The 27,984-nt window shown below is 41.6% G+C and overlaps 2 protein-coding genes across 10 annotated transcripts in view; both read left to right on the top strand.

Annotated features, from left to right (window-relative positions):
• The first annotated feature begins 22 nt into the window (after window positions 1-22).
• Window positions 23-15,903, top strand: eif4ba (eukaryotic translation initiation factor 4Ba). Of its 7 annotated transcripts, none has more exons than XM_028575554.1 (15): window positions 23-145; window positions 2,140-2,280; window positions 5,012-5,217; window positions 5,695-5,811; window positions 6,026-6,080; window positions 6,221-6,367; window positions 6,772-6,903; window positions 7,101-7,268; window positions 9,723-10,005; window positions 10,767-10,855; window positions 11,280-11,541; window positions 12,461-12,498; window positions 13,955-14,084; window positions 14,599-14,671; window positions 14,949-15,903. In XM_028575554.1, the coding sequence occupies exons 1-15, from the start codon at window positions 133-135 to the stop codon at window positions 15,024-15,026; spliced, it is 1,932 nt and encodes a 643-aa protein (XP_028431355.1). In that variant the 5' UTR covers window positions 23-132; the 3' UTR covers window positions 15,027-15,903. The 7 variants fall into 7 exon arrangements, with proteins under 7 accessions (XP_028431355.1, XP_028431354.1, XP_028431353.1 ...); XM_028575553.1 differs by having other exon boundaries at window positions 9,720-10,005; XM_028575552.1 differs by having other exon boundaries at window positions 7,101-7,274.
• Window positions 15,904-18,151: 2,248 nt separating this feature from the next.
• Window positions 18,152-27,984, top strand: part of LOC114554411 (tensin-2) — a 33,773-nt gene continuing 23,940 nt past the window's right edge. For 2 of the 3 annotated variants that reach the window (XM_028576242.1, XM_028576241.1), the window contains exons 1-3: window positions 18,152-18,921; window positions 26,844-26,949; window positions 27,095-27,132. In XM_028576242.1, the coding sequence (XP_028432043.1) occupies window positions 18,799-18,921; window positions 26,844-26,949; window positions 27,095-27,132 (267 nt within the window). In that variant the 5' untranslated portion in view covers window positions 18,152-18,798. Of the gene's footprint in view, window positions 18,922-24,420; window positions 24,492-26,843; window positions 26,950-27,094; window positions 27,133-27,984 lie in introns of those variants that run through there. The other variant, XM_028576244.1, reaches the window with a different exon arrangement.

Genomic DNA, 27,984 nt, shown 5'->3' with positions numbered 1-27,984 from the left:
TGGGTGACATTCATCTATGGAGGGTAAGCAAACCAAGGGAGGAGACATGCCCGTGAACGGCGATGCGCGCTCCCGATAATAAACCTCTGACGCGTTCATCCGGGAACTACTACGAAGAACTCGTTCTCCAACATGGCGGCGTCAGGTGAGGTTTATGAGGGTGAACGATCTGGGTCGGATGGGGGTAATTTCAGTCGCTTTTACCTCGATAGAATTGAATATATTAAGTTTTTGGATTGTTAATGCCTCGTCTTATTGATTGGCGTAGTTGTCCTGCGTGTATAATTCGGTTCCTCGGTTGTTTTGGCCCGGTAAAGGCGTAACTGCTGAAGGAAGGCGAATGAACGAAGCAACGACTTGCACAATCTGAATACTTAACCTAGAGATTACATGCGGTCTTTTTCTGTGAACAATGTTATTGCCATGTTTGTGTTGTCCGCTTTTGAGTTTGCAAAGTATTACATGTATTGGACATTGTGTGACATGTTATGAAATGCTGCTAACTGCGTGCAGCTCTGGCACATTGTATGTCCGTGGCGGAGCTTGCCGTGGCGCTCAGAGCAGATAGGCATCGGGCGCAAGCGCGTGTCGTGGAGGAGGGGTTGGGCCGAGAAGTCCGGGCTTCCCGAGGAGTCTCCCCACGTGTGCAGCCTGGTTCCCTGGTATCGGTGTTTGATTAAACGGGGCAGTTGGGCCTGTTAAATGGCATTCTGAATACTTCCCTGGCCCCTTCACAACTTTGAGCCGTCCCATCCGGCCGGTCAAAGTCTTGCTCCTATGATGGCGCACTTGGATCCTGGCGCTGCGACGTGCACTAGGCCCTAAAACCTAGCCAGCTAAGCAGGGGTACTTTACCCGTCAGCACTCTTTTGCTGACTAAGCCCGCATAGACCTAAAGACAAAAGCGATCTGTGTAGATAGCAAACAAACAACCTGCGTTTGTAATGTAGCCAGGCAGTTAACCGTTGGCGCCCTTAGTTTTAGCAAAAGTCAGTAACGTTACTGACAAGTTAACGTTACGCAGCTCCTAGCTTGCTAATGTCACATTAGTGCGGAGCGCTAAGAAAGCTACTAAGCAGTCTGTATATTATTCTTCGGTTTTACAGGGTACAAGCAGTCAAGACCAGCTAGGCCTGTTGGTTGTAAACAATGACTGAGCATTATGTACTCGGAAAGAGCTCTTAACCGTCTGTGTTGCTCTGTATGTGTGCATGTTTTGTAACGATGTATGTAAAGAATGTCCTGACAGCTGGGATTTTACAATGAAGCTCATAGCCAGCTTTGTCGCTCCCCTTTTTCTGCTTCAGACCAAAACAAACCAGACCTGCTCTATGAGTTGAGCTGTGTGAAACCCCAATGGGCAACTGGCAACTGTTTGCAATTCAAATAGACACTTTGAGGAAAGGTTCTGCAATGGATACGTGACTCATTGAGCATTCAGGCCCCAATGTGTAGTCCTCAAACATGCGGTCCAGTGGTTTGAACCTGTCGCAATGATTGCGTTGTATACTTGGTGCTGATCAAAAGGAGGCAAGCCTTTTTTTGACAGGTTGGACAGGCAGACCACTCCCTGTTTGTTTACGTTCCAAAAGGGAAATCAAAAGTCAGTGGTATTGTCACTCACAAATTGCAGTCTACTTATCTGGCTTAGCTGGACAACATTTCACACTACAAATAGTGTTTGTCTACACAGAGATGCAGCTGTCCACATGAGTAGAGAGAGAGACACAAACTCAGACTGTTTGAAGAATAAATCTGTTGTGTGGCATTTCACTGCTTCAGCTGCTATATTTTGTAATACTACACTAAGTTGTTCAAAATAACAGTTGACATACAATACAAGGCAGGGAAGCAATTTGACATTACTATTTTGACACTGTAATTATCAGAGATTTGCACACCATCTTTCACTTCTGCCGCTACTCCCAAACTCAGTGTTTTCTTCAGCCATCTGTACATTTCCAAACAAATAGGTTAAATGTATCAAATGGTCATTTTTAGAACTTTTAGAAAATGGTGGGGTGGTGGATAAAGGCTTTAAAAAAACATCCTTGCACACATCAATATAGACAACGAACCAATGGCCTAGCGTGTTTCTTCCATGGCTGACTATGTACTCTGTGTTCATCTCCTCTCCAGCTAAGAAGAAGAATAAGAAGGGGAAGACCCTTACTCTGACTGACTTCCTGGCAGAGGACAAGGGAGGGAGCAATGCGCCCCCCAGCTACCCAGCCAAGTCCACTAGCTGGGCCGATGAGACTGATGAGCTGGAGGGAGATGGTGAGCGCACACTGAAATACCAAAAAAGTCTTTACCTAGCATACCTTGTGTCTGTCTTGCATTTTTCCATCTAACAATATTAAGATCAATTTCATCACTCTATTGCTCATGTTGTCTCGTAGTTGAGTTGGGGAGAAATGGAAAATGCATCGAAGCATGCAGTCACTGAACATAAAATGAGCAACTGTGTTCTTTTATGTGTAAATGTGTTGTGGCAGACTGTTACTTGTCTTTTCTTGCCAGGTCTTATTAAGTTATAGTGCATTAACAAAAAGGCAGAGGAAATTAGTGAACCATGTAGATCATTTTTTATGTTAAAACATCACAACATGGAGTTTCTGCTGACATGAGTGATACTCCTTTTTTTTTTTTCTCTAAGATAGCGGTCTGTAACCATGATACATACATTGTTAAATTAATAAAGTAATTAAATACCTTCAGGTTATTAAACTGCTTTTTATTTATTTTTTACAAGTTGCAAGTTTTACATTTCTGCAATGTTAAACTTAAATCTTTATAGTTTTCTTTCAGATTTAGTAATGCTAACTTACCACTGCCCTGTTAAATGGTGGTTGGACAGAGTGGATTGAGGTAGGCTTTTGCCAATTGCCGATGGGTTTGTATATTGGCGATTGAAGGGATGATCGATTTAGTTTTTCCCACGCTCGTATTAAAACGATTTTAACTAACATACTATCAGAACGAAGAAGTTCTAAAAAAATTATCTCTAGAATGTGCGCCCTACTGTGCATTTAGAGATGTATCTAGTGGAGCGGCAAATCCGCCCGCTGAGCCCCGTTAATTAGCACAAGTGATCAGTGAATTTAAATCCTTAATTAACTACCATATTTTTCAGCTCCTACTACGTGACCCCAGTCTCCGTGTGTAACGTAGAGTTTTTCGCGCCTGCCTCTGTAACGTGAGACAGCCAATCACAAACATTATTAGATCTCGGTAAAAGCATGCTGCATGCTTATTGGCTCACTGACGCCGATGAGATTTACTCCTTAGGCATTGGATTTGGGTATTGAATGACGAGGCATTTGTGTGTTCAATGTAGCCTGCCTGTCAGACTGGCTATGGGATCGCCTATCTGCAATCTTGAGTAACCACGATTGCACTATACCACAATAGAAGCTATCGCACAACCCTAGCTTAAGGCCTTGGGTGTTACATTAATCACAAAAAACCCATATTATGAACCGAACAATAGGGTTGGCCGAATAAATTCATAGATTTTTCTATTTTCTATTAGCTATGTACTATCACTCATTGGATGGAGTTTCTCATGTGCCCTTGCCCATATCCCTTTGTGGCTTGTATTAGGGCTCGGCGGTATACCGACTTTTTTAGGTATATTGATGTATTTTCAAACGAGATAATGGGTTGAGACATTACTGTTTATTGATATAGTTTGATGTTGCGTTACATAATCCATTTCTTCCATAAAGCCGTGCCCGTGTTTGCATCTCTCCTCTCACACTCTCCGGGCAACTCCACCCTCACTCGCTCACAGGCTCTTCTGTAACATGGAGGGAGACACCGCTCCACATTTGCCTACATTTTTAAATATTTGCGCAGCTGTGTATTTTGTCAAGCAGCAAAGAAACCGGCCGCCTTGCACACCGAAAAACAGTAGTTACTGGACATAACTTTGACTTCAGTTCTATGCAGGGTTTCCGCTGGGTCTTAAAAAGTCAAAAATTTCTAAATCTAAATTTTAGGACTTACAAAGTCTTAAATTTGCTGAAGTATTGTGTTCTAGGTCTTGAATAATTTCAAACAGGTTTTAAGTTTTTTTTTTTATGTCGATGTAACACTACCTCTAATGGTCATTGAAGTCTTCCCGCAGCGCTTTAGAATATATATTTTTTTAATTCTGTGGTGTTGTAGTTCTTTCTGTTGCTAGTCCAATACAATTCACTGTATTATGACTACAAATGAGACCAGCATGCAACTTCAATTGCAGCCTATCTAGACACCAGTCCTATAATGCGATTGAGGAATTCAGGGAATTGTTTCACTTTGACATTGGACTTTGTTTTTGATGTTGTGATACAGGTCTTAAATATCATTAATAATGGTCTTTTAAAAAGGTCTTCACAAGTCTTTGACTTGGTGAAACCTGTAGAAACCCTGTCTGAGTAAGAGCGAGTGACACGGCGCCCGGATGCAGGCGAGAGATGTGAACCATGACCAGATTATCGTAGTTCATAAAAACGCAGCACAGTGTTCATACACAAGACGAATGTAGTGCTGATGCACATTTAACCCACAGTGGACACGTTCATGAGTCAGTCGTCACACTCTGAGCTCGGAGTCCGCGGTGTACTTCATATAACCTGATGCACCAGCTTTTCTATCAAACTTCAGTCCATCACACTCTCCCACTTTATTTGATCCAGGTTTTGGGGCTAGCATCAAACCTAATACTGATTATACACTTGTCTCATAACACTCAAGTGTCTGCTGAACTAAAAGGGTGTGTGACAATAAAGGTTTAAATTTTACAGTAACTATTTGCCACAAAATGCCTCAATTTGAATGGAAGATGGCATTTGTTCTAGTGTCTCTTGAATGTAATGGGACTAATGCATATATTTTTTTCCATTTAAGGGCCAAGTATCAAAGAGAAAATTATCAATTGTTGTTCATTAACTTAAGGGAAGTTTTAGGTATTTGTTTGAAATGTTCTCTTTTTTTTTTTTTTTTTTTTCTTTCATCCCTCCAGTCTCGACCTCATGGCACACGGAGGAGGATTCATTCCGGGCACCACCCATTGACCGGTCCATCCTGCCCACAGCACCTCGCTCAGCTCGTGAACCCAATGTCGACCGGTCCCGACTGCCTCGCAGCCCGCCTTACACGGCTTTCCTGGGCAACCTTCCCTATGATGTCACTGAGGACTCGATCAAAGACTTCTTCCGCGGCTTGGCAGTACGTGTAGCAAGCACACACACACGACGTAGGGCGTATAGCACCTAGAACTCGGTGGTTGCAGCTACTGCATGGAAACACAAACTGTGAAACTCAAGTTAAAGTCTCAGTTGCATACATACATTTTCTTTTTAAATTGAAGTCCTCTGACGCCTGCCTCTGGCTTGTCAAGTCAAAGAGTGGGACTTAAAATGGTCACAACCTTGCAGGTCAACAAATATTAGCAAAATAACCTTGCTGATTTGTCACTAAAGTCCTGACCTGTACATTTTTTATTTTGGGTTAGAGCAGAAATGAATGACTTAACACTCATCTGGCACTTCCTCCATTTTAAAGTCCACCCTTTCCTTCCATTTCTTTCACTTGCATACTGCACTTAGTTTCTTCTTATCTTGTATGGCTGAACTGTACAATGCTGGGCACAGATTAGTGCATTCTCTGTTGGATATGTAATTCTGTCATTGTCTTCATCACCAGATCAGTGCAGTGCGTCTGCCTAGAGAGCCCAGTAACCCAGAGAGGCTAAAGGGCTTTGGCTATGCTGAATTTGATGATGTGGACTCCCTCCTGAGGGCCCTCAGTCTCAACGAGGAGGTGAGAGGATGCAACAAGAACTTGGTTTTATATTTCTGCATTTTTTTATTTTAACCACTGGATCTGAACTAACAGGAGCGTACGACTTTCCTCATAGTTGTATTGCACAATAAAATCTAAACGATCTATAGTTGTACTGTAAATGACGGTTTCTTTCCATCATCAAAATGTATTAGGAAGAATGACTTTGTCCCGTCTTTGTTCATGTCATCAGAACTTGGGAAACCGAAGGATCCGTGTGGATATTGCAGACCAGTCTAATGATAAAGGTGCATTGCTAAATTTTCTTTGCTGTAACTTCTTCTGGCCAGTATTTATAGTGATAAAGTAAATGGGAAAATGTCCCTCAACCTTTTTATATTTTATAAATAAATGTAATATCTCCTCCTCCTTTTTCTTCACACCTCAGAAAGAGACAATGGTTCTATGGGAGGCCGAGACAGAGGTGGACGGATGTCAGACATGGGTCCTGACAAGACAGACAGTGACTGGAGGGCTCGGCCCAGTTCAGATGCCGACGATGGACCTCCCAAGAGAGAGGAGGCTTTTTTAGAGCGTGAGTCAGAATTGGCTTTGTTTGTTCTTTGAAATCTATACTTATTTCATACTTGATCCCAGTCTTTGTGTTGGCAGCTTTTGACAGAAGGGACCTGTGTCTTAGTATCACTGGTGTCAATCCCATTCTAACTAGCATAAAAAGCTGATACTGTGGTCATGCCCTAGGAGAATATTAGTTGAAACAATTTGTTAAATCAAGCTAACTATTCAAAATTGTTCAAATTCACTCCGGGTTATGATGACAGCTTTTCGTGTATTTATCCAAAATGTTGACTACAAAAAAAATGCATTTCTTCCTTCCAACCTCTATTTGATGTACAATCAGAATCCAGTCAGACCAGCAGTTCATTAGCAGAGGAATTCCACAAGTGAAAACAAATTATTCTGTTACAATTTTTGCAGGTCCACGGGACCGCTATGAGCCGGATCGTTTCAGAGATGGGCCACGGCGGGACAATGACCGCTATGATGGAGGAAGAGACCGCTTCCGGGATCGCTATGACGACAGGGATCGCAGAGACTTCGATAGAGGAGGTGTGTCATTGTTCTTATTCTTCAAGACCAACTGGCTGTATCAGCAGCGCTTTGGCTTCCTGATCATAACATCTTAATCAAGCCATTGGCTTACATGACTACCTTTTTTTTTTTTTTTCTCATATAAACTTGTATGCACTTAATTAAAAACTTCCATTTTCATCTCTTAACCTTTTTCTCTCCTGCCATCCTACTAGGTTTTGACTCTCGTGGTGGTGGAGGAAGTCGTCGTGCCTTTGGCAGTGGCTTCCGTCGTGACTATGATGACAGTCGAGGTAGCAGTGATCGTTATGGGGAACGGGATCGTTATGGCGACCGTGAGGACCGGTACGAGAGACGTACAGATGAGAGGCGTGAGGAGAAAGGTGAGAGTGAGTATGAATATACAAATACTACTTTTCATCAGCATTATTTAATAAAGGGGACGTATCATGACAAATTAACATTTTCGGTGCTTGTGCACATCCATTTGGGTCTCTGGGAGGCCTACCATATCACAAACTGTTAAATGATAAGACAACCCAGTCCTTTCTTCACATACTCACTCACTCTCGTGGGTTTTCTCTGACCAAATCTTTGTCGGTCCAATCAGTGAACAGAGGGAGTGGCTGAGAACGAGGACGTTGAGGTCGTGCACTAGTTTGAGTTTTAATGGCGTGGCGAAAAAAGATGCGAGCGAAGCCATTTGGTCCGTTGTGGCAACGCTGCCGAATATCCAGAAGTTAAAGCCCAAGCAAGAACAATCTTTGCTGAGTTTTGTTGGTGGCCCTCCTCCCCACCGGGTTCGGGAAAAGTTTGATTTTCCAGCTCACTCCGTTAGTGGTGAAGGAGTTGGCTAAGGCGAACGCTAGCAATGCTAAGCCAATAGTTGTTAGCCTGGTCCTACCAGACAGTATGTAGGAGGGCGGAGCCAGGCTACCAGAGTGGCTCTGGGCAGACCCAGTAGTTTTAAACTTCAACAGAGTACCCGCCTTCAAGGAAGTTAACACTTGTCAATGATAGGCCTGGCAAACTTGATTCTTTTTAAGGATTTGGGTTATTCTGAGTCGCTCACCAAACTGATCCGGGTTGTGCAAGTCACTTGAGTCAGTATTGATCTATAGGCGAGCCAAGGTGAGCTTGCATTGTTTCGGACTGTCTGCTCGACCTAATTGCATTTTAACCTACTACATTTTACACCAAAACCTACAGTAGGCCTAGCTAGGCTACGTCAGAACATTCTGTTATTTCAGAAATTAAAGAATGGCTTTTGTTGTTGATTTGCTTCACCCTGAGCTTGAGTGAAGTTCACTCACTCGTCTGCTACAGAATGATCCACTCATGACAACGTAGCCGGCTGATTCGCGTGACTGACACGGGAGCTCACGGGTCGTCGAGGACTCGTGAGTTCTCTGCGAGCTTGCAATGTTTCCGGCTCTGAGTCTGCGGGTCGGGAAGTTCCGACATTCTCTGCTCACTCAGTCGCTTGAGTTGACTTGTAGAGTTGTTGTTGCCTACGAAATTGTAAGTTATAAAGCTTTTGGAAGCTAAGATGGCTAGGACTATTAGTAGCTAATGTTGCAAGAAGTTTGTGTGTGGCGCTGTTATCGTTTTAGATTGAATTGTAGTAGGACTCAACTTATCAGAGTGAATCACGACTCAAACCGGTTTAGTCAATGAAGAGTGGCCAGACTCTCTGTACAAATGAAATGTACGAGAGTCTGGTAGGACCAGGCTACTGTAGCCCCCAACTAAAAAAAATTATTTGTATTTTAACTGTATTACTGATAAATGCTTTGGTAACAAATACAGAAACTACAATCTGCTGTCTTATTTTCGTTCAGTCACATTTAAATTGAGTGATGCTTAACAAATGCACATTCAGAAATGTAATCAAAGTACTATTTCTGTCAATGTACTGTATTACTGGCTCTGCCATGCTCTCCCTTCCTCCTGTCTTTTTTTAAATAACAAACTTGGAAAGGGGAGTATCTAACACCCAGTGTGGGAAATAGAGTAATGAGGGCGCCAGAGACAGATGAGCTCACAACACTCACACAAGCACTATTTGTTTTCACGAGGTAAACAGTTATATATTTATATTTTTTATATTTTTATTTTTTTTAATCGGTCATCAAACCGAAGCCTAAACCTTTAGCGGTCTCCGATCTCACATCTCTACCTCTCTTGCCAAGTGAGGAAACGGTACCACAGTGTGTAGCAAATTGATGTACACATGCAAATACATCAGTGAATGCACAGGCAATTAAGTGATATCCCGCAGCAACACTGAGTAAAATTGCAATAAATTTTGTGACGACACAGAATATAACACTGCAGAGGTCTTTGAACACACTTCAGCCAACCAGAAGTGCACGCAAGCCGGTTTGAGACTGTAAACAAAGTGGGATAAAGAGAGGAGGGCTAATGTGAGGCTAAGGCTAAGTCCTTATCTTATATTAAAAATACTCGCACTATCTAAAAAAAATTGTTCGCAAAATGCGCCGATTTGGTCGGAGTCTGGAGCCCTGAAATATTTAAAAAGTATGAACCTGAAAATGAGCATGATTTGTCTACTTTAACTGATCCTATCAAATAGGGCTATTTGAGTGTTTCGGTTGGCTAAACTTATTCTTAACAGAAAATTTGGTGTTCCACTAATAGACTTTTTATTTTTATTTTTTTATTTTTATTTTTTAAAGTTAGCAATTATTGTAAGAGGCTTTCACACTCCTTTTTAGAATCTGTAGTTTAGCGTGTCTGACTGTGCTAACACCATCTTCTGATATTCACAGCCACAATACTCCATATTAATATAATTTTTCCTGTTCTCACAGCAGGTCCTCAGCAGAGACCTAAGTTGAACCTTAAGCCCCGTAGCGTGCCCAAGGAGGAGGAAGGCAGCGGCGGTGGGGGGGGTGGCGGCGGCGGTGGTGGTACTTCCCCAGCTGCAGCTCCGAGCTCCGGAAGCAGGGCCTCATCCATCTTTGGTGCAGCCAAGCCGGTTGATACAGCAGCCAAGGAGAGGGAGGTGGAGGAGAGGCTGAAGAAAGAGGAAGAGAGGCTGCAGAGGCAGCTGGAGGAGGACAAAGGCCGGGGACCCGACAGAAAGATGCGAGACAGGTCAGGGGTTGACACGGATGGTCATCGCGTAATTTTTGATGAGATGGTGATAACTCAGTGTTTTTTATGAAGTGTTGTTTTCAAATACTTACTGTTTTTTGGAGGAGTCGATGATGTTTATGCTTAAATATATTTCAGGAACATTGATTTATGACAAAGCAGCATACTCTGCAGTTACATTGCACTTAAATTTAGGAGACAGACAAAGCAGTTATTTACACTTAAACATCATAAGACATGTGATTATGTGTACAATGAAAAACACATTTTGTGTGTAGTTTATCTTTAAATACTGGCCTATCCTGGCCATTGGCCAATACAGTGACGTGACATACAAGATACTTTGTATTACATCATTATTTTTGGCTAAAATCAACTCTGTTTGTCATAATACGTAAGTTGGTATCATGGATCATGTTAGCTGGTGAAGTAATTTTGCAAGCCAACTAACGTATCCACTCAGATGGTATTTTGCTAGCGGTAACGTTAGCGAGCAAGCAAGCAAAGGTTAGCCGGCTAGCTCTAACGTAGTAAAACCGTCGAGTGGAAGTTACATTATAGGCAACCGAGAAAGTAGGGCTGTCCCGAATACCCTTTTTTTTGTGCTTCTAAGCTTCTGTACTAATCAATAACAAATATTCAAAGCTTCTAATCAGGACTCAGCCAGCCAGTGCCACACCTCACCAAGAGTACTATTTCTGGCTTCATTAAATAGGCTACTGCCGTATAACCATACAGTAAGCCTTTTCTATTGTTTTCAGGGACCCGAGCTGGCGCAATGAAGAACCTCCTACTGAGCGATCTCGCACAGGAAGCGAGTCTTCACAGCAAGGAAGTACTTCTGGAAGAGGTGAGATACCTCTGCATTCTGTTTTCGATAGAGCTTGCCTTCAGGAATCTGGTTTTGCCCTATAAACTCTGTAGTCTGTTAGATGATACAAATAATTATAAACTCTGTAGTCTGTTAGATGATACAAATAATTATAAACTCTGTAGTCACTCTGTGGTCTGTTAGATGATACAAATAATTATAAACTCTGTAGTCTGTTAGATGATTCAAATAAAGTTTGGATTTTTAGTACATTTTAGACTTTGTATTGTCTCCAAAAATGCTGCCTTCCACTTGAAGTTAGTTATTATAGTTTCTGTGTACTTCAAACAAAAGAACCAAGGCAAACTAAAAATGATCAAGTGGTAAAAGTGTTCTACAATAAGGACAGTCTTCAGTGACATAAAACCGTAAGAAACAACGTGCTGCTCTTTTTATCCACCAGGCTCCCGGTGTCGAGATAGCGAGCGCTCTGGGGAGAATGAGGTTTTCAGTGGGAGAGAAGGTGAGCCCTCCTCCCCCGGGACCTCCCCGCAGCCCCCCCCTATCAGCTCCGCCAAGGAGCCGTTGAAGGTGATGCCTGCACCTCCTCCAAAGGAGAACGTCTGGGCCAAGAGAAGTGCAGCCAGCACAGGCTCTAGCGAGGGTGATGGACGAGCTCCAGTCTCTCCTGTTTCCCCAAGTGGTTCAGCTCCTCCCAAGCTCCGGTGAGAACTCAAGTGAGACGTATGGCGGGGGGGGGGATTTCTGGCACTTTTAACTACACCGAGTTGAACCATGACGTGCTGATTTGCGGTTTTTCATTACCAGTTTTAGCGCTCTGAGTTATGCCTGAGATAGACCATCTCCAGAGTTGCAGTGACCGCTCGCCAGCCATGGCCAAACCTAACGAGCCCCCTCCTCCCCCTCAAATGTTGTGAGAATCAACTCATGTCTGTGCAGGAGACCAGCGAGCGAGAGAGAGACCTTTTTTAAAAGTCTGTGTTCAGCTCCAAGTACTTTTTTGTAGCTTCCAGCTGAATCTTAGTGGTTTGAAGTTTAGTTTCTCTACTGCGTCCCTGTTTGTACTGAGAAATATCTTGCTTTCGGCTATATAGGAGTCATGTTACAGCTAATAAAAACTCAACATTTCCTAATTTTGCTGCTTCATAATAAAAGCTTTTAGATAACGAAATAACAGCAGATTTTTATTGTGAAGCATTTATAGGAAATGAAATGTCTACCGTTTTATGCCGGCAATAACAGCAGATGAGTGGGTGCCACGTTGTGTAGAGCACCGCCACAAAAACGACGTTTCTGTGACATTAGAATATTTAGAAATATGAAAATGGCCAAAATACACAAAGCTACCTATAGCACCGTAGCCAGAAAAGTCGAGCCGGCAAGCGGGCAGCCCTGTTGAAATGGAAATGCAAATCCCTGCCGTGTTGGGCTGACTTACTGAGTCAAGCCAAAAACGCACGTGTATGGAAAAACCCCTATACTGCATGTTAGGAAGACTTTCAGGAACGTGCTGCTCAGAAACAGCCAATTTAAAACCTTTCACACCCAAAATTAGCTAAAAGGCTTGTAGAAAAGTAAATTTTTTTGTATACCTTTTCCTGACTGTTCCTACTTTCTCTTTAGCTCCCCGAGTTCTGCAGATGAAAGAGGATCTGAAAAAGGTAAGGCCATTCTGATGAGTGGGGGATTTTACCCACAACCAACCTCAGTGTGTAGACTGAATACAATTGAACAAACCATGTCAACTATAAAAGGACTCAACAAAAACAAGGGAAACTGAAGGGAGACATTTATGTAAACAAAAAGCACTTGCACACATCTGCAATAATGTGTTGAATTTGAAATAAACTCAAGTCGGCAGCCACTCTTAGATCCCTACTACTGGTGAGACAAAAAAATGCAAAGCCTCGGACCAGTGGAAATGCCAGGTTGTTAACTTAATCTATATATAATATATAATTAGCATACAGATACTCTACAGAGCTCTTAACACCAGTTTGTCAGTTAGTTTATCACTCGACTCAGCAAGACATTTTTAGCGGAGATGGACAGCATAACGCTGCAGTGTTTATACTGTATAAATTAGCCTCGGCTAGCTATCTTTTGTTCCTCAGCTCATAGCTTAAACCCAATGATATTCAGCCTTCATACATGTTTTTAACATTGTTGAAACAATGCAACTTCATTAAGACTGGCTCATGCACACGACGAGGTGCAAGAGCAGCTGTTATGCTTACATTTCACACTACTTTGTACCTGTATCATAGTGGACATATTTGGCAAAGTGAGTTGTCTCTGACCGGAGCAGGTCATGAGCTCATCTTTCTGCGGAGTTTATTCCTAACAAGGGGAGCACTGAAACATGTTTCACATTATTAGTCTGCATTGGTATACAAATAGTTACCTATATGGTGCAGAATAATATGCACATGCAACACAATTCTGACTTGGAAAAATGATATCACGCTCAAACTTAGGGTTGGGTACCGAAACCTATGCAACCGGTATGAATCGGACCTGATTAGAACGCAAATTTCGGTTCCACTTAATGTGTTGACTGAAATATTTTCCCTTTGTCGCTCCGAAACGGACGTAAACATATCACACTTATATTTAAGTACTTTAAAACGTTAAAATATTGTTAAATTTTTTATTTAAAAAAAAACTCTATAAAGAGCCTTTCTTTGATGTCATTTTTCAGTTTTTCAAGTACCGGTTCGGCATCGGAATCGTAAAAATCCAAACGATACCCTACTCAAACTCAACTCAAGCTATCTGGCCAATTGTGAAAACATTGAATACCTATTCAATTGTTGTTTGCAGTGCTGTATCAGAATAAGAACTTTTCAGATTTATTTCTTTTTTGTTTTTTTTTGTTTACTGTTTTGTAAACCTCTGGCAAAACTTTTAAGCCAATATCAAATTTAAATGAAATGAGTTACACTGTACGAGCTCAGCTTGCATTCAAGCAGTTGTACACCTCTCATTTGGCCCTATATCAGTGACGAACACTATATTTCACCTCAGTGGCTTTTTATGCTGCAGTGTGTCGAGTGTAGTCTACTGTATAAAGTCCAACAACCTCCCTTCACTCAACTGTCTGGCATCTCCTTTAAGATGAGAACAAGGCTGACGGTGTGCGTCGGGACCGGGGGCCCCCACGGGCACGAGGGGTTCCAGCAGGGCCTGGAGCAGGGCGGGGCAGAGGAGAGGGGCCCAACAGAGACCGAAGGAAGGAGGCAGACAGGTCAGCCATCCAAAGCTAGCCACTCCAAAGTTCTTAATTAGACAAGGAGGACATTTACTGGGCATCTGTAAAGAATGGCCTATGCTCAGACAACTGGTGATGCATTCATTGTCCCTAGTGTTGTGGACACTAGGGACACAAGAACACCATGATTTACGGTGGGCACATTAAATGCTTTACTTTTTCTACTTCAAATAGTTATAGTTGTAATCCACATGCTGTAGCATGGGAAATTATCCATTTAAGCGCTAAAACATCAACAGTACAACATAAATTTGGCCTGAAATTTGGGACATTTCTGAATTTTGAGTCCTTTCTTCTGAACATGAGAACTGAGCACGGTGTGAACTGAGTGCTGTAGATGTACGTTTTCAGACGATACAAATGAGCTAAATGTGTGCTCCTTTTTTTTTAGTTTCTTTTTAGTTGTGTTTGAGGATTCACAGCGAGGGTCAACTTTTCAGCACTGAGGTTTACCAATAAATTTTAACCTCAGTGTTCGCTCTGATTGTAGAAAGGATAACAGAAGAGACCGAGACTCCAGACCACCCCCAGAGCCAAAGAAATTTGAAGAAACCCCAATCCCCGTAAGTCCTTCACTGCCAAGGATTAGTCAGACATTGACGTCACCTAAATTATTCTTCATAAAGGGTTTCCCTAAAGCCTGAAGTTTTTACCAGTGCTCCCCAATACCCTTTTAATAAAAAGATAATTTTTTTTACAGCAATAAACCGCCCTTCATCAGTCATGCAATTATTGATGATGTTTCATCCTCAATGTGAACGTTAATCTCTCTACGCTCTAATTTGTTTAGCATCCAAGGCTAACTGTACTGATCCAGGTTCTGTTTTGTTTTGCCTTCAGAAGTTCAGCTCAGCCAGTAAGTATGCCGCTTTGCTAATGGACGGAGACGAAGGAGACGACGCAGAGGACATAGAATAGAGAGAAAATAAGACCAGGCCCGAAAGCGCAAGAAGAGGACAAAAACAGCAGAATAAAAAATAATCTCACATAGCTTATGAAAAAAAAACTCCTCACATGGAAGAGGCTCCTGGGAGGACATCACTTCCTCCTTCCTTTCCTCCTACAAAACTGTCCTTTTACTTTCAAAACACACACCCATCCTCCCTCCCCTTCAGGACTATTCATCTTCTTAAGGATAGTCACATACTGGACTTGTTTTAAATGGGAAAACGATGAGTAGCTGACACATGAAAAAGTGATGGATAACATTGAATTAATTGTAATAAATAAATGGAAAAAGTGGGGAAAAAATGAATTTGTATATTTGTGGACGATAAGGATGGTGAGGTTGGACGTGACAGTTGTTTAGTGGAACTAGTGTTTAACAGACTTAACTTACATGGACATAATTGCCAAATTAAATGCATAACTATTCATTATAAGCCATTTTTATTTATTAGTAAATTTGGTATTATGGAATAATTTTAAATCAGTCAAATTTATTCATGAGAATTTGTCAAAAATCCTGTCTTCCAATGCTACGAGTCATGAATGTTGAGACTGGTTACAAAGATTTGTCGTGTGCACTATTCCAACAAAGCACTGATTTTTAAAATTTGTTTTTCACTGGTTCACAGTATTTCAAGAGAGGACCGTAATAGAACCTAGTGTTGAAGGAGAGACTTGTATGTCGAAAGAAAAACCAACGCTCCACGTTTCTCACTCCTAGAGAATCAATCAAGTGCCATTACTATTATCCCCAATCATTGTACCAATGTCTCTCTCTTTCTACACCTTCTGATGAAATAATCAAATCAATTAAAGGCTTATAATGCTTGTTTCCAGCCGTCTTAAAGAGTCTCCACAGCTGTCTAAATCATTCACTCTTCCTTAAGTGAGTAATACAAATATTTGGGGAAACTGAAGTTGCCTATAGCAGGATGTGAGAATTTCCGTGGGATTACATGAACCTGTCTTCCAATTTGCAATAAATTGGAGTCATAATGTGCATTAAAATAGTATGTGGTTAAGTGTATTTATCTATGCATTACTGTAGGGATTCGGGCCAAGACCATAAAAAAAAAACACATTTAAAGCAGATTTTGTGCTAGTCTCTAATAGTAAAGTGTCTTATTAACATAACTACTCTACACACTTTTGTGATGGCATATCATCATGCAGGATGGTGAGTTGCATCTTCAAACGCATCATTTTATATGCAACAACAAATCCTTTTCCTCTGCTCACGGTTCTCCTGGTGTGGTCTGAGAGACAGAACATTTCTTCAGTCTCAACCCCCTGCTGAGGGCTGGACTCGTGGTGGCAGCTGGTTAGGATCCTGCTGAGCTTCACATCCCACACAGACAGAGGGCACCCACTGCAGTAAGATAGAACTCCTCCAGACACCTCAGCAGCAGGCCACTCTTTAATGGTCATCAGCATACTAGACACTAACAGTGGAACTGGTGATGGAACAAGCATGTGTCAGTGTAGCATCAAAAATACCTGATAATGTAGATTTAAATGTTTAACATATGAGAAATAATTAGGAAGGAGTTTGTGTATGTCACAGCTCGATGAATGAATGAACATCAAAGTTGCCTTCTTTTATCACTGTTACAAACAAATCGGCTAGTTAAATAATGACAGACGGATGGAGATGGTTGTAACACCTTTTTAAAAAGTGTTGCAACTAACTCCTGATGACACAAATGCCTATACGTATGTAGAGATATGCACATATACAAAGTAGTAAGTGCAACAACAAAAATTCTAAAATGGATCAGCAACAGCTCATTTGTGTATTAGTCATTAAAGTCTACCATCTAGTTCTCTATCTTACACATTAACGCATGTTATTTTTTACATTGTAGTATTGCTACTATTACTTAAAGATCAAAATACTTATCCTCTACTGTGTGTGTCAGTAAAAAGAGGGCCGCATCCTGAAGTTTCAACCTGTGTGTATGTGCACCCTATAGCCACCCACCCACCACCATTAACCCCCACCCATGTTGCCATGTGAATTAGCAGCTGGTCCACACAGGAGGGTCTTTCCTTCCACTTCAAGCAACAACATGACTCGGGTTTGCGTCATTCTAGGTCCCTAGATGATGTATCTGTGTGTGTTTTTTTTTCTTCTTGGGCGGAGCTGCTCGAGAACACAAAGTGAATTTTAGTGTAAACTGACAATAAAGTTGTATCGTATTGTACAGTAGGCTATATCAAGTGAAGTGTGCGCAGTACTCATTTTAAATATAAAATCTGTCATGGTCAACTACACCGAGTCTGCTGATGTCAATACTGGAACTGAAATACTAAAAATGTTACTAACGCACTTCTTCATGACATTTTGTGTCGCCTAATTTAGCTTGTAGCCACTGATTTGTCTCACTTTAAACCAAGGACTGCTTGTATGGTCTAACCGGAGGCCATAAACATGGTCTTAGAAAGAGCTTATTGTTGCAGATTTTCCCCTCACAACCCTAAAACCTCCAGCTTGAAGCAGTATTTTGTCTGGAGAACCCAGTTTGGAGAAATACTCTGTGTGTGTGTGTGTGTGTGTGTGTGTGTGTGTGTGTGTGTGTGTGTGTGTGTGTGTGTGTGTGTGTGTGTGTGTGTGTGTGTGTGTGTGTGTGTGTGTGTGTGTGTGTGTGTGTGTGTGTGTGTGTGTGTGTGTGTGTGTGTGTGTGTGTGTGCGCTGTAGGAATTCAACGACGGGAGTAGCAGATCTAAGATTTAAGCACAGAGCCTATCATTGTTTTTATTTCAGTGGAGAGCAACTGAGGGAATAAAAGAGAGGACATTAATGTTGGTGTCATGCATCCTATCAAACAGGGTCCTGGAGTTCATTATTCATTACATCTAGCATTTTCACATCTAAGACAGATATGCAGTCATCCTGTTTACTGAAAACCCAGACAAGCAGTAAAAAGCCTTCACTTTCCACACAGCAAGCTGACAGGAGGAAGAAGTGGGATCAAGCCTACAGTATGTTCTATGTTCTCATGTGCAAAGTTACAGAGTCTAGAGGGATGACGTGTGTGAAAGAAGCTCTATTTAATCACTCCCCCATGAGGAAGAGGAGAGTGAGAGGGGCTGAAGTGAAGCCAAAGGAAAGGGGAAGGGCCTGACATCAACAAGCCAAAACAGCTGCCCCCTTCTCCCCCATGGAGAGGAGCCTGATGGAGAGAGAGAGAGAGAGAGAGAGAGAGAGGGGGGAAGACTGGAGGGTCTGTAAGTGTGGAGCAGAAGAGAGCAGCGTACGAGACATTTGAGGGTTTGTAGAGGCGAAAAGAAGAGACGAAGGTATTGGCAAGTGGAAAGGGGGAAGGGAAGAGAGAGGTGGTGAGTGTATGCTTTCAGGGAGCAAGGGACAGGGAAGAGTGTAAGAGGAGAGGTGGGGGAAAGAGTGGAGGGTCTTTGCTTGGTGACACTTGTTGGAGGGGTGAAAGAGGGGTTGTAAGAGGAGAGCGGGAAAGGAGGTGGGGGAAAAAAAGTTATCTGGGGTGGATTTCAAGGCAGGATAAGCTGTCAGAGAGAAGGGCAGAGGTGTGAGGAGTCACTGGGGAAGGAGAAACATGTTGGAGAGGAAGACGTTAGCTGTCGCAGAAACATAAGGAGGCCCTTCAAAACATGAAGCGCTGAGAGGAGGAGAAGAGGACCTTCTGGAGCAAAGCACTCGTGTGGAAGTCGGGATAAGATTTGAGGGAATTAAAGACACAAGGCAGAAGAGGTGTCTGCTGGAAGTATGGGGTGCATTCACAGCGCCAGCGCCGGCAGGATGAAGACACACGGACGTGATACTGACACAGGAGGAATCCCCATAAAGGCAGAGCCTGAGGTGCATCCTGGAATCCTTCAGCTTGCTGAGGTAAGTCTATAACTGCTCTTTTAGGGAACTGTAAACATTCTGGTTGTACATGGCAGAAATGTCTCTCTTATGGTCATACAGTATGTTAAGTCTATTAGTTGCTAAATGCAAAGAGCATTTTGAAGAACAGAGTAATCAAGATAGAAGTCCTAGATGTTTGGATGTACATTGTTGTTGCAGTTGTTTCAAATAGCCATGGATAACCATAGGTAGTGTTTGTCCCTTGACTCAGCAGAAGAAGCTGAACTTTAATTGTTATACACTACATTCACCACATACTACTTTATGGGCATCAACCAAAGGAATCCAAAGAATGACCACTATATTTCCAAATTAGATCCAAAGCACTTCTCTCTCTCTCTCTCTCTCTCTCTCTCTCTCTCTCTCTCTCTCTCTCTCTCTCTCTCTCTCTCTCTCTTATGAAATATTCCTCCTCTGTATTCTTGCCAGGATCAAATAGAACAGAAGCATCTTGTGCTGCACATGCTTGCATACCAGAGGATGAACGTGTGTTTTGCACGTCCCATTTTAGACCTGCATCCGAAGCATGAATAGAGAGGAGATTTGTCAAAAGTTTATAAATATGGCATTCCTACTGCACTCAAAGGGATCAGTTGCAGTAAACGAGGAAAATAGATTCAGACAGTAATGGACGATCCACTTGATCTCTGTTAATCATGTCTCTTGGGGGCGAGGTCAAGGTTCAAGAGGAAGTGGTTTAAGTTACTGTCCGGTTCTGACCCGCCGTCTGCCTGGCTGCTGGCTCTATTTAGGAACATGTATGGGTTTAGCCCCGTAAAGCCTCTGGAGGACTTTTATAGAGACTTATAATAAAAAAGTGTCTGTGGGTTTAGTACCAAGGCTACGCACAAGAATGTGTGCATTCTCGCATGTCAGAGTAAAAGAAAACAGAAAGAAAAGTAATTTTAAGTAATGTCACTGTATTTTCACACAATGCTGCAGGGTGCTTCACAGTACACTTCTGGATCTTACTGGAACAAAAACATTACTCAGATCACATGTGGCTTCAAATCCCTAAAGCCCTGATTGTGTGTGTCTTTCTGAATTTCTTTGCGTGCGTGTCTAACCGTGCCAAATTATGATAACATAGTCCCAACTGAATGGGTGGACTCGGCAGTGGAGAGGAATGAAATATGTCATACGTAACCAGTCCAGGAGTTCTTTATGTTGTTTGTAGCGTCTGCTTTTTTTCCTTTGTCTCTCTCTTGCACACGCAAACACACACACACACACACACTCTTTCCCGCACCTATTTTCAGCATTTTCATGGCTGTTTAGAGGTGACAGCCCCTGCTCATGCAGGTTATAAATACCCTGCCAGAACTAGAGCATACCCCTGGCTCGCCACCTGCTCCCGTCCCTTCCTGAGTGGATCGTGTGTGTGTGTGTGTGTGTGTGTGTGTGTGTGTGTGTGTGTGTGTGTGTGTGTGTGTGTGTGTGTGTGTGTGTGTGTGTGTGTGTGTGTGTGTGTGTGTGTGTGTGTGTGTGTGTGCGTGCGGTGCGTGCGTGCGTATGTGTATGTGTGTGTAAGAAGTTGTGGCTCCTGCTCTCCAGCATGTCATCACTAGTTAGGTGTCACTGAAAAAAACACTCACACAGACCAAAGCATTTAGTGCAGAGGGGGTGTGTCACTGTACTCTGTATTAATTTACAGTGTGTTTGTGTGTGTGCGTGTGTCTGTGTGTGTGTGTGTGTGTGGGGGGGTGTCATGTTGTGAAGACATAAATCATTTTACACTGTCACATTTTAGTTTTGTTTATTAGGATCCCCCTTCGCTAAACAGGGACATTGTGGGGGCTTGCCTGCCTTTTGAGGACAAAATGCAAGTCCCCATAATGTAAATCATTACATTTTAGGATGAAGACTTGGTTTAAGGTTAGGTCCTAAGTTGTTTGCTCCTAAGTTGTTATTCCAAAACAAGTCAGGAATAATAAAATGCTACTACTGCTGCTGTCCTCACATTAATAAAAAGCTCATGCAGCCATAGTCATAACGAATTCCATTATGCTTCTGTGCTCCGGGCTCTCCGCAGTGGTCAGAGATGCTTGTAGAATGACATAGGCTTTGGCTGCAAAAGTCCAAATGGGGTGGGGTTCTTTAATGCTGCAATGCAATACTGCAACACTGCTGATAGTCACTGGAGCCTCCGGAGACTGAATGTCCACTCATCTGAAGTTCTCTTTTACTGGTATCAAAAATACATACACGTCAAATACACCTGTACAGTCCAATGCTTATTTGTTGTAACTAGTTTTTTTATTATTGTATATTTTTATATCTTAAGTTCGGGATCTTATTTACCTCTGTCTTTTATTGTAAAGCACTTTTTATTTTTTACAATTATTATTATTATTATTATTATTATTAATAATAATAAAATGCTCAACATTATAAAGCATTAAACAAATACTATCATTGTCATTGGATTGTATTATGTGGCACATGCTCCTAAAGTGGTATACACCCTTACTGTGGCATCCTCCTTCTACTGTCCGCTAATGTACTGATAGGGAGAAATGGAGGGAAAGAACAACAACTGGGAGAAAAGTGTAAAAGCTATGCCAATTTAGTAATAAGACACCCCCACGCTGTGAGATTCATGAGTCATTTCATTTGTCAGTTTTATATTTAAACACTGCTCTTTGATCCCATTTGTCATTATATGACAGATGATTACAACACAATTTTCTTCAACTTATGTGCTAACTCACCAACCTACTGCTAACATCTCTGGTAACATGCTTTAATTTGTAGAACAACTTTTCATCATGCTGATGTTAGCACAGGAAACAGAATCCTATACGCATGCACCTGAAAACCTTTAATATTTAACTTAAGTTAAAATGTGTAAAGAATGAGTATGCATTTAACAGGAAAAAATGTACTAAAAAATTTCTAAATTACTAAATGTCATTAGTTGCATCAGGAGGTTAACTACGTAATTTGAAGTATATAATTCAAGCAGCCTGTCCCCTAAACTTCCAAAATAAGGGATATGGAATAAAGGGTTTGTAGATTAAGATATGATTCACTTAATTTAAGGGACATTTGCAACATAGGCTAGATATCACTAGCTCTGCGTCATTAAAAAGAAAGCTATACTACTGTTTGGCCACCATGCGGTGCTATTGACTCGTCCTGCTTTTCTAGTTTGAACTTCAAACTGTCACTGGCATCAAAAGATGAATGGCAGTGAGGTTTCAACATGGAACTGATGAAATAATGTTCATCCAAAATGAAATCATCTCAGATGTTTGTCTTTTGAAAGAGTTCATAGACCTTTAAGAAGGATAAGACACTGAACTCCAAGTCATTAACCTGGCCAATGTCAGCTTCACCTGATTCTGCAATATACCAATGCACTCGTTATGTTTTTAGTGAATTTAATGCAACTGTACAACTTGGCTCAGGTGTGCAGCCACAAAACTCAAATACTATAAACTTGTAAAAAAACATTTGTAATTGAGTTGGCCCCAAGCAAATGGCGAAAGAAAAATGAATTCAGTGTCCAGTCATATTGAGTTATTGATGTTATTTTGGTATTTTTAACTTCTGTAATATCACAATGTTACTTATATAATACTTACTATAAGATTCTTAATATTGAGATGGTTTAATGTTGATATTTTATGTCTTGATATTGATATATCCAGATAATATTATATATAGCCTAGCCTTTGAGAAATATTATAGCATTATTAAACTTCTCTCTTGTAGCAGAGAATTCAGTAGATTTAGATGTTTGTTTATTCAGCATATTGTGGAATACCCTACTGTGGAAAAAAGTGACTCTGATAAAAGTTGTAACTTATCTTTACTGTGAGTCTGGTCCAACTAACTCCTCAATGTTGTCCTCTACTATTTTATCCTGCTGGTGATCTCATGTCTGTTTTATAAAGGGACACGGTTACACGTACAGCAACTCAGTGGGCCATCACATGTCATCACAAGTCCAATCGATTCAAGCTCCACAATTCACAAGTTATGTAATAACATTTCAAATGTAAATGGCTGGAGGGGATGATGATCCTCTTTTGCCCTCACATGCCCTCTTTTTGTCAGGTTCCCAGGCCTATCGTCTCTCTTCCTAAATCCCATATACAAACACACACTAGCACCCACACAGAGACCTAGATTCAACACATTCAGTGGATGCCATGGTTTAGAGCAGCTTCCATTCATCATAACAGCAGAGTCCATAGTATGTCAATAGTCCAATGTTACTGCTGGTGTGATTATAAGATCAATACATGCAACATAATGCCCACCCAAAGTTGCAAGGGTGGTTTTTCCACTCACAGGCGCTAGGGGGAAGCAGGCCAACCACCATTCAACCCGAAAAAAAGTCATATAACCATTCCAATGACTCCGAAGCTGTTCAGTTAAGGTAAATTAAGCTAAAAGAAAATGGCATAGTTCCCCTTTAATGAAAAAAACAAACATTCAAAGTATTTATTCTGTGGATTTTGTTTTCTTGAGGGTTGGGAAGTCGTAGCAAATCAGCAGCCTTTATGTTCACATTATGTAACCATACAAAGCTCAGGGTAGGGCGACGTAAAACATGAATTATACATTTCTAGTCATAAAGGATTTAGACTGTGCACTCTCCTCTTGAGAGACATGGCTGTTTTATTATACATTGTGGTTAATAGACTGAGTTTCCTTCCCCTCATAATTCAAGATGGTGGGAGGAGAAGTGAGACTCTGGTGTCGCATAGTCAATAAAAAATGTTTGTGAGAGTGTTAGTCCAAGCCGGAGTAGCCTACATGCCCCTTCACCTCTCAGAGTGAAATTCAATGCCCCTCCAGGCATCGGAAAAAGTAAAAAATGCCTGAGCTTTTTTTTCAAGGCCAGAGAAATGCATCGAGTCATTTAACAGGAAGAGAAACACCAGTGTGTGCAGGTACACTGTTTGTGGCCGTCCACCTCTCACATTGCCTCACACACATGCACACGCACACGCACACACACACACACACACACACACACACACACACACTCCCTCCTGATGTTTCCAGGCACCTCCTTCTCTACTAAAGGAAATATTTAATGGTTTAATGTGCTTCGCATGCTGTCAGAAAGCATTGCTTTGGGAGAGCATTACCATAGTTTTATATAAACACTTTCCTATTGTAGTATTGGAAAATGTATTGGTTTATAAAAAGAAAGATTCATGCATTATGAATCAGGACACTACATTTATTTGCTTTTAGGAGACTGTGTGTGTGTGTGTGTGTGTGTCTGTGTGTCTGTGTGTGTGTGTGTGTTTTATACAGTCTTCTTTTCTTTATCATTTTAATTTAAATGTTATTGAGTAGCATTTAGTTAACTTACATAAAGTATTTTTATAGTATATTACTGTAAACCTTTCCGCCAATAATATTAATAATAGTATCAGAGATATGAGTTCAACATGTTGAGAAAGACAGCAAACAGTGGGTCTGTCTACGGTTTGTCTCTTTCTTTGCTTTGCCCACAGAAGCTCATGTCTCGTGTTTACACAGCTGGCTAGTCCAGTGTGCTACCACCTTGCTGTGTTGAAAAGAGGGTAAGCCTGTCATCACAAAGGAAAATAAAAGTCACAGTATTTGTCTAATAGTTTTGGTTACAAACCTGGTTTAGGTTTGCTTGAATGCTCAGTCTCTCTGTAGGTATGTGGCAAAAGATTTGTCTTCAAGGTAAATTGTTTATCTGTATTATTGCCATATAGTCTAGGCATATTTTAACCCAGTGTTTATTTAAACAATGTTTTTACATTTATTGTAATGGCTTGAGGAGAGGCAAAAGGCCTTTTGATTGGCTAATATGAGAAGGTGGATGAAAAATATAACAGCGCAGAACAACGCAATTTTAACAAGATTCTATAGACTGTACTTAGCTACGCATAGGCTAACTTTAGCATAGCAACATGTTAGCATTCACAGTGACAATGCTAACATGCTGATGTTTATCAAGTATAATGCTTACTTAGCCTCGTGAGACCGTCCTGATATCGCGAGCTCCAGTTTTCCACTCGCAGATCAGTCTGGCATCTTGAGATAGAGAACATTTGGAGCCGTTAGCCAAACGACCGGGCCGGGCCAATCAGCGTTGGTTTTGAGGTGGGTTAGGTGGTGATAGACAGATGGTTTATCCAATCAGCTAACCAGTATTATCAGCCAGCGGTAGCCCTAATTCTGTTAGCCGCTCGTTAATGCTTTTTTTCTCTTGGATTCTTCTTTTGGAATATGGTCCGGGAACCTGAAATGGTGCCTTTTATTCCTAAATTCTCGTTACACAAACGTCAAATATCCTTTACCGACATGTTGCTTGCATGCTGAGCTTACGAGCTATGCTTTGCCTGCAGCAGCAGAGGCGGGCTTGTGGTTGTATTTTCATACGCTTCGTGGATCTGATTGGTTGATTTGGCCCGTCTATCACCAACATAGGTGATAGACAGATGGTTCATCCAATCAGCTAACCAGTATTTCCGCCCCTTCCCAAAAGTTCTCCAACGGAAAGTTCCCAGATGGATATGCCGAGCAAATGCGAAGCAATCCATCTGGCGGAGTCAGATTAATGCTTACTATGTTCACCGTCTTAGTTCAGAGTGTTAGCATGCTAACATTTAGCATTTAACAATTAGCATTAAACACAAAATATGGCTAAGGCTAAGGATTGCAATTGTTTGGTCATAAACCTAAAAGTATTGGACAAATTAAAATGTTGACCTGATGTTTACAGGAAAAGTCAGGGGGTCACCAACATTTTCAAGATTCAAGATTCAATACCTATTGCCATACAACTCGGTGCAAGTTGCTAGGAATTTGCTTCAGTGTGCTCATGACAGGACATCAACACAATAAAACAACAAAAAACATAGAGCTAATATATACACATATGGTATCCCACATGGGATCACAGTTTTAACACAGGCAGATAAAAAAGGCACATAAAAAAGGGGACACCAATCCACTACATACCTTGATGAAAGTCCAGGAGGCTAAAATAACATTGCATAGCGCAATGCATAGCGCAAATCCACAACTTTGCAATAAATAGATAAAATACCGCTAGTATGGGTGGCATAAAAAGTAATATTAGAAAACCGGTGTGAAGAGATGTACAATTTATACAGGCACCTTAGGGGAACCTTTTTTCATGAGGTGCTGGTACAGAAATGGAGAGCTGTTTAGAGATTTAATGGCTCTGCAGTATGTGCTGTTGAGAAAGCGGGAGGTTCTTGTCTTAATAGCTCTCAACCTTCTCCCTGATGGGAGGATGGTGAAAAGGGAGTTTTCAGGGTCAGTCTCGTCTTATCCAGATGCAATTTTTTACAATTGATCCTCTGGGGAACATGAATGTCTGTACCAAATTTAATGGTAACGTTAAACCATGTAAAAGTTGTTGAGATATTTCAGTCTGGACAGACACAACTGGGGACCTAAAGAAAGCTAACAGCATCACAAAGGACACCACTAAAACAATGAACATCATGTCCATCTATTCAGTTACATTTAGCTTATATGTGATCACACAGCACATTAGATGAGTGTGGCAGATCAGAAACCTGCTTGTTTTTCATCATCTTAGCTGCTCCACAGACTGAGACAGAATGAGGACAAGTTAAAAGACAAGACAACATGGTGCCTTAAACACAGCATGATATGACAGGAGTTTTTAGAGGAGGATGCTAAATGTACAGCAGGTAGGGCATCAGTGCTCATGCTGGTGTGTCACGGAAGCAGCGCACATCTGTACTGACAGTAGCCAGACAGGGGACAGTGACAGTTTAATGCTGAGACGCATGGGGAAACTGCTTAAGCTGAACATGTCACAACTGCATACGCATTCATATGGTTTCAGTAGCATTTATTGTTTTCACCTCTTGACTAATTCCATATTTTGTGTGTGCCTGCAGCTCGCCAAAGCAGGGAGCCACGCCTTTACGGAGAAGAGCTTCAAGAGGAAACGGATGTGTGATGTGTGCAAGCAGAACATCGACAACCCTGGGGCTTTCTGCAAGGGTGAGTCCACGTCTCAGTCAGGTCAGGCAGAGACACAACTGACCAGCATGGATGCACACCTAGACCTGACATAGATGAGCTCACCCTGAGTGCCCTCTCTCTGTCTCACTGTCAATAAAACATGTACTCTCTTTTCTGTGTGCAGAGTGCAAGGTTGCGGTTCACAAGACATGTGAAGCCAAGGTAAGCCGTACGTTTCCTCACTGAATCCACCACTCTACCTTCCTCCTGTCCTGAGCAAATTGTGCTCCTGAGTCAGAGGTTCAGATGTTAATATGTTGTGATTCTTTAGTGGAGTAAGCCGTGTGCACTGACCTAGATGTCTGGTTAAAGAAGCCCACCCACCGAACTGCAACCAGCCAGGTTGCTATGAGCAATTCAGTCATGTGTTAATGTGGCATAACAGGAGATCCTGAGAGTCCTCGAACACCCGGGAAGTCAGTTGCTCTCTAATATAGCTTGATGTGAAGCATTTGTGCTTATTAAAGAACAATCATTTACAAAACATTCTCTGATACTTATTAGCATTGTCTGTGAGAAGTGCTCTTAGGATGATCTGAATGGGGCAGTTGTGAGCTGCAGGGCTTGTAGTCCAAGACCAGGACTAGGGAAAACCGAGTCAAGACGAAGTCCAAAGAGGTTCAAGTCCAAGACAAGTCCAAAACAGTTTGAGTCCAAGTCAAGACCAAGTCCAAATGAGAGACAGTCAATACCGAGACAGAAAAAAAAGAATTCTCTTTAAGACCACTTACTTACCTGTTTATAATTTATGTGATGTGAGAGACAGTAAATCTTCTACTTTAAGATGATAATTTGCTTTATTAATTGTAATTATCAAAAAGCAAGTGCAGAGTAACACACTATAGGATCAGATTAGGCCATATTATTTACTTAAAATATGAACTTGTATGAATTTGAACTTATTACTTGTGCTGAAGAATTCAAAGTACAAAGTGCTCACTGACATTGTGTCTGTGGCTAAAATGAAAATGATGCAGCCAGGTGTATACCAGGCGACCAATCTCGATGCCCTAA

The sequence above is a fragment of the Perca flavescens genome, chromosome 4, assembly GCF_004354835.1.
Source record: "Perca flavescens isolate YP-PL-M2 chromosome 4, PFLA_1.0, whole genome shotgun sequence".
NCBI lineage: Eukaryota > Metazoa > Chordata > Actinopteri > Perciformes > Percidae > Perca > Perca flavescens.
Note: the sequence above shows the minus strand (reverse complement) of the source record. Positions and strands in the feature narration are given on the sequence as shown.